Source organism: Triticum aestivum, chromosome 6A (genome assembly GCF_018294505.1).
Source record: "Triticum aestivum cultivar Chinese Spring chromosome 6A, IWGSC CS RefSeq v2.1, whole genome shotgun sequence".
NCBI classification, from domain to species: Eukaryota; Viridiplantae; Streptophyta; class Magnoliopsida; order Poales; family Poaceae; genus Triticum; species Triticum aestivum.
The window spans coordinates 390,418,918-390,429,086 of NC_057809.1; the positions used below are offsets into that span (position 1 = coordinate 390,418,918).

The 10,169-nt window shown below is 40.5% G+C and overlaps 1 protein-coding gene across 32 annotated transcripts; it reads left to right on the plus strand.

Annotated features, from left to right (window-relative positions):
- The first annotated feature begins 204 nt into the window (after positions 1–204).
- LOC123127619 (uncharacterized) lies at positions 205–6,777 on the plus strand. Of its 32 annotated transcripts, none has more exons than XR_006462680.1 (13): positions 207–697; positions 856–977; positions 1,307–1,440; positions 1,551–1,628; positions 1,718–1,808; positions 2,610–2,760; positions 2,885–2,996; positions 3,401–3,467; positions 3,540–3,589; positions 3,667–3,728; positions 4,524–4,682; positions 5,460–5,594; positions 6,371–6,777. XR_006462680.1 is itself a non-coding variant. In XM_044547374.1 (4 exons), the coding sequence occupies exons 1-4, from the start codon at positions 3,517–3,519 to the stop codon at positions 6,458–6,460; spliced, it is 360 nt and encodes a 119-aa protein (XP_044403309.1). In that variant the 5' UTR covers positions 3,502–3,516; the 3' UTR covers positions 6,461–6,777. The 32 variants fall into 32 exon arrangements, 1 of the variants encoding a protein (XP_044403309.1); XR_006462681.1 differs by having other exon boundaries at positions 1,307–1,374; positions 1,474–1,628; XR_006462685.1 differs by having other exon boundaries at positions 884–977; positions 1,307–1,374; positions 1,474–1,628.
- The last annotated feature ends 3,392 nt before the right edge of the window (positions 6,778–10,169 follow it).

The window sequence follows — 10,169 nt, forward strand, 5'->3', positions numbered from 1 at the left end:
AACTATAAAGAGGCTAGCTAACTTACCTTCACAAGGCTTCCCCGATTGGAGAATTGTCGACGGTCCAATCTATCTTTCTGGCGCGCCTCAGCCGTTGGATCTTCACTTGCGGTTAAATTATTTTCACCCCACAGTTCATTTTTCTGTCCAATGACTGATGGGCTCTTTTTGTGTCTGTATTGGCTGGGTAAGCGGCGGCCGGGTGAGAGAGAATTTGTCCCATCCGCGCGCCGCGCCCGCACCGAACGCAACCCAATCCCCTCGTCCCGCACGCCGTGCACACTCCGGTCCCGTCATCCCGCACGAACCCTAGGAGAGAGAGATAGGAAGATGAGAGGGAGAGAAAGGGGAGAGGAGAGGAGAGGAGAGGGAGGTCCGGCAGCGGACGGGAGAGGGTGACCGGCCGGCGTCGGCCTACACCGGCGTCGGCCTGCGCCCCTCCTCGCGCACGAACCCTAGCTGAGAGACAAAATGAGGGGGAGAGAGAGAAGGAAGGAGAGGAGGGAGAAAGAGAGAGGAAAGAGGAAAGGGAGGTGCGGCGGCTGACAGGAGAGAGGGTCATCGGCCGGCGCCGGAGAGGACGGGCCCGACCTGGACGCGACTTGGAGGTTGGCGGCGGCTCGATCCACTCCTGGATCGGGAGCTGCGACGAGGCTGGGGCTCGGGCGCGTTGTACGGGAGTGAAAATGACTGCAAGGTGAAAATTTCTGCTCTCCCCAGTAGGTACAGTTAGTATGAAATAGGAGTAATACATCCTAGACCCAGCTCTCCATTATTAGAATTTGGTTGCTACTTCTTGCTGATCAGTTACAAAGTATTAATTCAAGTAATTTGTTATGTATAATTGGTCAAAAGCAATTGGATGTTAATCTGCTATGGGCAGCGGCGGTGCATCAAGGTGCAAGGCAGCAGCGACATGTTCATAGTACGCTAAAGGATGAACTCCTACTTTTTCTGATGCTAGCTCCTTGCTGCAGGTGAGCTGCCACCTTCTCCCCCATATGTTAGCAGTGTGCTTTGCAAACTGAATATTTTAGCATATTGTTTCAACCAAACATGATGTGATATTTTAGACTAACTAAATAACCTCTAGAATTTTGATCCTGATTAGTATATAGACATTGGCCATTGGCCATATTTGTTACAAAAAAAAGTGATGTGATATGCATATGCATTTGCAACTCTTGAGATTTAAAAAAAAAGAGTTGTTATGTGACCCTCCCTTTGCTACTGTAATATAGAAGTAACGTCAAAAAACTCATGCTGGGTGCCAACTGATGTATCTCATTGCTTACATATATACCAGCCTGCTTACATCTCCCAAGATATCCTCTTGGTCAAGGCAATTGCACATGATGAAGCCACTCATTTTAGGTCAGTCCATGGCATGTGTCTACTTCCTTTAGATGATTCTTCTATGCGACGGTTGAAAAATATAAGGTTTGCCGTGTGATATTGCTTTCTTTGGTGTAGTGGTATACCACACTCTGAGCAATAGGACCAAAAACAGAAAGATAAATTTTCACAATTCGATTCCTCATATTTTCCAGAAGTACGGCCACCTTCTGCACAATGCCCTTGCATTGGTGTTCTTATCAAATAAGTTTCTTTCCGTAGAATTTGTTCAGGTCTTGTCTCGCTCACACCTCAAAATGCGAGTTTGGGAGCGCGGTGCTGGCATAACTGATATCCCCCTTGATCTTTGTTAAATTTGTAGGATATGCATTGTGCTTAAACATGAGTGCTCGCTCGCTGAACGTTGGCCCTCGGATGAATTCGACGCTTGAATCGAGCTGACGAGCCCCATGGTTGGTTTCTCCTCCTACCTTCAGATCCACTCTTGCTCATTCTCCTTCTGTCCCCATATTTGGTTTCTCCTTTAACTCCAAATCCACTCTTGCTCATTCTCCTCTTGACACATGTGTTGCATTGTCACCTCAGTTCTAGGCAGTGATTACTACTCCCTCCGTTCCTAAATATTTGTCTTTCTAGAGATTTCAACAAGTGACTACATACGGATCAAAATGGGTGAATCTACATTCTAAAATATGTCTATATACATCCGTATATGGTAGTCCATTTAGAATCTCTAAAAAGACAAATATTTAGGTACGGAGGAAGTAGAAAGCATTATCACGTTTGAGTGCATTTTCATACTTTTTGAAGCATTTTAATTTTATGGATATGGGCATTCAGTTGAGAACTGAGAACAATTTTGTTGCCCTTCTTCAGATGATAATTTTATCGGTTATAGTTAGTTAGTTACAATTACTAGAAGTAGCAAAGGTCTGGGTTATATTAGAGCTTGAGTTGGGAGCTATGCCTTTTTACATTCCAGATTATGCAAAGAGATTGCCATATTTTTTTTTTCTGTTTCGGTTTAGTATATTCCCTTATATGTCCAGTTTGTTTTCCGCAGAACAAAATATAAATGTTCATGTTGTAATGGATGGATATGAATTGATGCCATCGTCATGTCATGTAAATTAATTGCAGAGCAGATCTATATTTTTGTTGGCACTAAAAGTGAAAACAAATTTGGGACCAAAACTTTTCAAATAGCTCTGAATATAAATTGCGACCTTATGCTGTCTGGGGTGGAGCTGCAGGGGGTGAGAGGCGGATAACAATACGAGAAGGAGCATGCCATCGAGGAGTGCAAGCAGCGGCACTCCTCCGCAATGGGGTATGGCTGCGGGGGAGGGGACGCGGCCAACGACAGGAAGAAGGAGCAGGTCGTCGAGGACTACAAGCAGCAGGGTAAGATGTGTATATTTTCAAACGACCTTGACTGTTTTGCAACATGTATTGTATTTCCAGGGATGATCCTTTTGCTTATTTATTATTTGCTATGTTCTCTGAAGATTATTTTTGGCCCATACAGTTTCCTTTGACTGGAAGTCTGAAACTGAAGATAGGGCATATTGTTTTGGTTCTGAGTGGCCGGAGATATTGTGGCTTGATGTCCCTAGAGCAGTCGGACCCTTCCAAGATAGGTGAGCCTGATTTCTTCTGAACTCTTGCACCACAGTACATGAAAAGGAATATGTCTGCCTATCAGCACCATTTCTTGAGGAGGATTGTTGTTTCCCCTTTATTTTGGCACACCTTTCATGTGCTGGAGTTTTTCTAGGTAACTTTACATACTAGGCATCAGTGCACTTTTAGATAGTACATTAGCCCCGATGGTGCTATCTTTAATATCTATTTTTGCGCTTTTCAAATTTTCTACTACGCTATTTATCATGTTCAGGGATTATGACTTTACACATGTAATGCTGATTTGAAAACTTCCCTTGATTTGTTCCTCAAATGTTCTGAGAGTGTTGCGTATTAGGAAACCCCTTGGATAGTTAAGGTGTTGTGTCAGCTGACTAATATAAAGTTATATTTCCAGCAGAAGATCTTTGGGATTGACGTTCTGATGAGAAAGTAGCATACGGATGGATGGACATGAACTATTCAGTGTAGGTTCAAACAATTCATTCATTCATTGCAGGTTCAACATGTCTCGTTATGTCTTTTTGCTTCATATTCAGGGTCGAACTGCGCTATATTTCTTTCATTGAGGCGAGGGTGATTCCAGTAGGTGAGGTGCATTTTAGACATCTGGATGTCTTGCTATGTTCAGGTGGTACCATGTCTAAATTAAGATTTCCCTTGCAGATTTTGCTTGGCGGACTCGCCTTTTTTTATTGAAGTTGGGTGTCCGTCTTCTCTGCGGCAAGGTGAGCTTATCCCATTTACTTTGTTCAATCCAGAGTCAAGATTCATATCCCCTTCACTGTCATTTCATTTGTGAGAATTTATTCCATTGATCCATGTTGTCGGCATCCTGACAATTTATCTTTTTCTGCTGATCACAATTGGTTCTGAACACACCGGCCCATCTCATTGAGGAAATTCCCCTGCTCTGCTTAATTAAAATTAATGTGAAATATGTTTCTACCAAAACTAATTACAATTTATTCTTTTTAGTTTCTACTGATTTTTCACTATGAAATATTGGGGCCCGAGTAGTTTAGTTCAATTCCCGGTGGATATAGCACACACATGTATCATCGCTGTTATCGTAATTGATACCAACACCTTGACTGAATTGCATAGAGTAGACTGCCCTGATAATTCTTGCACAGCTAAGCTATCTGTAACATAGAATAGACTGTGAGCATGCCCTGGGGACCTGTCTAAATAATTCCTGTACACATGGACGCTGGGTATGTTTGTAATCGCCCAAGAAATTAGCAGCTGGAGATTATTTGTTGAAAAATCTAACGGTGTTTCGTTACCATCAGCTGCTATTTCAGTAGTTCTAAAATGTTCTGCAAGATAATGTATAATGAGTACGTAGCTATGTTCATGTATGTATAGCTTTGCATAATAATGTTTTGTATGGCAAAGGTTCATATGGTTGGAAGGGAAATTAGTAGCTGCACCTTGGTACCTGCAAATAATTTGTTTTACAGTGTCCCTTGATGGTTCTCCACTTCAGACACTAAAGATATCGATGGTGCTTTGTTTAGGATCTGGGGAGTCAGATTGCGGATTACATGTAGTGGGGAAGTAGAGAGGGGGACGAGGAAGAGGACACCGTCGGTGGCGTGCTATATCTCACTAGGCGACAATGTCGAGAGCGTGCCTGGCATCAAGAACCTGACATGCTTTTCCGAGTGTTAGTTGAGGTGAGCCACCTGGGCCGGTCTATGGGTTGAGGTGGTTTGATAATCCTGGGTTGTTCCTCTTTTTCCTGCGTTTTTTTTCAGGAAATGACTTTATTTATTGGAAAATGGCAATATCGTTTACAAGTATACATGAAACAAACTATTTTTCCTACGCCTCTTTGTTCTGTGTAATGGTGCTCTTGGTTGAGTGTGCTGACGAAAGAGATTCCATGCTACAGGCTAGGTAGCTTCTCAGTAACTCTTCGTGATTTGCTTGCAATGTTATACTTTGCAAAATTGTTCCTTGCAATCCTAAAATGGTTTCTCAAAACATGGGAAAAATTACATTCTAAAAATTGTAGGCACACTGAGTGAAGCATATATATAAATTCTATTATAACAGAGGTCAGGTATATATATGCAAATTGTTATAATATGATTTTATTAGAATAGAGGTCAGGTACTGCCATGACGTAAGGAGGGAGTGACACCAAGTTTTATATATATTGTGATTTCAGTTTTCATCAATGTCGCTATTATTATTATCTCTTTGTAGCTTCATACAAAATCAGTACTGACATGGTCATCTTACAGTGTAAAAATGGTAGGTGATAGAATCATAACCTGTGACTGAGTGCCTTAAGAAGTTCTTTTCATTATTGTTAATTAATATAATGTTTAGGGCCAGTTTATATGTGTCGTCGAAAAATATGAGTAAAATCAGTGAATATTTTGCATTGCCTTGGTGTTTGGTGTGTCTATTGCATAATCCTTTTCTTTTTTGCTTCTCTTTCCAAGCAAGGACCAGGCTGGGAACATATGTTTATAATGAAGTTCTTTCATTGCACATCTATGCTGTTGCGGCAACACAGGCCAATACACATTCAGGAAATATGTCACCAACTTCCCCAAGGTCCCGCATCGTCTACTCAGGTTAATTCTCGGTCTACAACCTCCAAAACCTGTAGTTCTATTTTTAAAAATGCTTAAGCGCCCATTGCTCTAAGCGTCAGCCTGTCGCTTTGCTTATGCTTCATGCTTTCCTGAACATTGATTTCTATCAAACTTGTTTTTTAAGTTTTCATGCTGATTACTGATTGTGGGAGCTGAATTGTGCTCCGGTGGAAGTGTTAGAGTGTAGCATTTTTGTAAGCATAATCTATATCCATTCCTATTGGGAACATACCCATGTAGGTTTTTGTAAGAATCTTATAGGAGCATGCTACTAGGACTTATGTAGATTGGCTATTCTAGACATTGGCATGAGAATGGTCTGCATCCTATATATGGTCTTAGTGCATCTAAAAAAACACGTGTTAAATAACTGTCAGCACAACGGTTTCTAACCAATAGAAAGTTACTCCCGTTGGTATATGAGGCAATGTCTATTTTTTTTTAGAATAATGGTTTTATTAATTGGATGATTATCACTTTCATGGTGCGCCTACTTTCAGATATGTAAAATCCAGGACTCTTATGTAATGTGCCTTCAATATCTATTCAACAGTTGAATAGCAACATCAAATCATTCTCTCGAACTTATCATATCATGCTCTCTAACTTCTTGACATTTAATTTCAATTAAACAAATCTTGTTCATAGCAAAAAAACATTTTATAGAAAAATAGCCCTTTATTCTGTTTATTATCTCTAGCTACTTCTACTGTAGTCCTTGCTTAATACTGATGTTTGTCTTGTGATTGATTCAGGATATTCTGTGCCCCAAGCCCTACAGAATAATGCCCAGTCTAATTTCAGCAGTGGGCATGACAGCCTCAAACTTCTCTCTTCAATATTGAAGAAGCGGCTTACTCAGATCAATGGGCATGCACCATGCACTTACAAAAATAGCTAAAGAGTACACGATATTCCTAGAGTAAATAAAGGGCATGTTGTGCTCATAAGTTAGACAGAAGCAAAATGTTATTTATTATGCTCCTGTTGTATCCTCGGACATTTTCTTCCACCTACAAATACCATAGTATTGAATATCTACTTTTCCACTGTTGTATTGATAACCCACAAGTATAGGGGATCGCAACAACTTTTGAGGGTAGAGTATTCAACCCAAATTTATTGATTCGACATAAGGGAAGCCAAAGAATATTCTCAAGTATTAGCATAGCAGTTGAGTTGTCAATTCAATCACACTTGGAAACTTAGTATCTGCAGCAAAGTGTTTAGTAGTAAAGTAATATGATAGTAGTGGTAACGGCAGCAAAAGTAAAGACAACAAAAATAATATTTTTGGTATTTTGTAGTGATTGTAACAGTAGCAGCGGAAAAGTAAATAAGCGTAAACCAGTATATGAAAAACTCGTAGGCACCGGATCGGTGATGGATAATTATGCCGGATGCGGTTCATCATATAAGAGTCATAACATAGGGTGACACAGAACTAGCTTCAGTTCATCAATGTAATGTAGGCATGTATTCCGTATATAGTCATATGTGCTTATGGAAAAGAACTTACATGACATCTTTTGTCCTACCCTCCCGTGGCAGCGGGGTCCTATTGAAAATTAAGGGATATTAAGGCCTCCTTTTAATAGAGAACCGGAACAAAGCATTAGCACATAGTGAATACATGAACTCCTCAAACGACGGTCATCACCGGTAAGTGTCCTGATTATTGTCACTTCGGGGTTAACGGATCATAACACATAATAGGTGACTATAGACTTGCAAGATAGGATTTAGAACTCACATATATTCATGAAAATATAATAAGTTCAGATCTGAAATCATGGCACTCGGGCCCTAGTGACAAGCATTAAGCATAGCAAAGTCATAACAACATCAATCTCAGAACATAGTGGATATTAGGGATCAAACTCTAACAAAACTAACTCGATTACATGATAAATCTCATCCAACCCATCACCGTCCAGCAAGCCTACGATGGAATTACTCACGCACGGCGGTGAGCATCATGAAATTGGTGATGGAGGATGGTTGATGATGATGATGACGACGAATCCCCCTCTCCGGAGCCCCGAACGGACTCCAGATCAGCCCTCCCGAGAGGTTTTAGGGCTTGGTGGCGGCTCCGTATCGTAAAACGCGATGATTTCTTCTCTCTGATTTTTTTCTCTCCGAAAGCGAATATATAGAGTTGGAGTTGGCGTCGGAGGGTTTCCAGGGGGCCCACGAGGTAGGGGGCGCCCCCCACCCTCGTGAGAAGGGTGTGGGCCCCCTGGTCTTCATATTTGGCGAGGATTTTTTATTATTTTTTCTAAGACCTCCCGTGGAGTTTTAGGTCATTTCGAGAATATTTGTTTTCTGCACATAAAACAACATCATGGTAATTCTGCTGAAAACAGCGTTAGTCCGGGTTAGTTCCATTTAAATCATACAAGATAGAGTCCAAAACAAGGGCAAAAGTGTTTGGAAAAGTAGATACGACGAAGACGTATCAACTCCCCCAAGCTTAAACCCTTGCTTGTCCTCAAGCAATTCAGTTGACAAACTGAAAGAAAGAAAGAAAAACTTTTACAAACTCTGTTTGCTCTTATTGTTGTAACTATGTCAAGCTAGTATTCAAGTTTTCAGCATAGATCATAACTAACCACATTTGCAATAATTCTCAGGTCTCATAATCACTCATATCAATAGCATAATCAACTAGCAATCATAATAATAAATCTCGCATGACAACACTTTCTCAAAACAATCATAATATGATATAACAAGATGGTATCTCGCTAACCCTTTCTGAGACCGCAAAACATAAATGCAGAGCACCTTTAAAGATTAAGGACTGACTAGACATTGTAATTCATGATAAAAGAGATCCAATCATAGTCATACCCAACATAAATTAATAGTGATGAATGCAAATGACAGCTGTGCTCTCGAGCTAGTGCTTTTTAATAAGAGGGTGATGACTCAATCATAAAAGTAAATGGATTGGCCCTTCGTAGAGGGAAGTAAGGATTTGTAGAGGTGCCAGAACTCGGTTTTGCAATAGAGATAAATTGTATTTTGAGCGGTATACTTTCATTGTCAATGTAACAACTAATAGATGGCGATATCTTCCATGCTAAACACATTATAGGCGGTTCCCAAACAGAATGGTAAAGTTTATACCCCCCCTCCACCAACAAGCATCAATCCATGGCTTGATCGAAACAACGAGTGCCTCCAACATACATCAGGTCCCAGGGGGAGTTTTGTTTGCAATTAATTTGGATTTAGCTTGCATAAAGCATGGGACTGGGCATCCCGGTGACCAGCCATTTTCTTGTGAGTGAGGAGCGGAGTCCACTCCTTTTGAGAAGAACCCGCCTAACACGAAAGATAAGGACAGCCTTTGTTGATACATGAGCTATTCGAGCATACAAAACAGAATGTTTATTTGAAGGTTTAGAGTTTGGCACATACAAATTTACTTGGAACGGCAGGTAGATATCGCATATAGGAAGGTATAGTGGACTCATCTGGAATAACTTTGGGGTTTAAAGGGATTGGATGCACAAGCAGTATTCCTGCTTAGTACAGGTGAAGGCTAGCAAAAGACTGGGAAGCGACCAACTAGAGAGCGACAACAGCCATGTACATGCATTGAAATTAATAAACATTGGATGCAAGCATGAGTAGGATATAATCCACCATGAACATAAATATCGTGAAGGCTATGTTGATTTGTTTCAACTACATGCGTGAACATGTGCCAAGTCAAGTCACTTAAATCATTCAAAGGAGGATACCACCCCATCATACCACATCATAACCATCTTAATAACATGTTGGCATACAAGGTAAATCATTATAACTCATAGCTAATCAAGCATGGCACAAGCAACTACGATCTCTAACTGTCATTGCAAACATGTTTATTCATAATAAGCTGAATCAAGAACGCGGGACTCATCATATTTACAAAAACAAAAGAGGTCGAGTTCATACCAGCTTTTCTCATCTCAGTCAGTCCATCATATATCATCATAATTGCCTTTCATTTGCACGACCGAACGGTGTGAATAATAATAAGAGTGCACGTGCATTGGACTAAGCTGGAATCTGCGAGCATTCAATAAACAGGAGAAGGCAAGGCAATATGGGCTCTTTGGTTAATTCAACAATAATGCATATAAGAGCCGCTTCAACAATTTAATTATGGTCTTCTCCTACTGACCCCCAAATAAAAGAAAAGAAATAAAAATATTTACACGGGAAAGCTCCCAACAAGCAAAAGAAGAACGGGAAATATTTTTGGGTTTTCTTTTTTAATTATTACTACTACAGCAGAAAAATAAACTACTACTATTTTTTTTGGTTTTCTTAAGGTTTAACAAGCACACAAGAAGAATGCAGGAAAAAGAAAATAAACTAGCATGGATATTACAGTGAAAAAGTATGAGCACTGACATCTAGTAATGAGTGTGTGTGAACATAAATGTAATGTCGGTGAGAAATACGTACTCCCCCAAGCTTAGGCTTTTGGCCTAAGTTGGTCTATGACCACGACTGGCCTGGCGGATATCCATAATAATAGTTGTTGGGGTC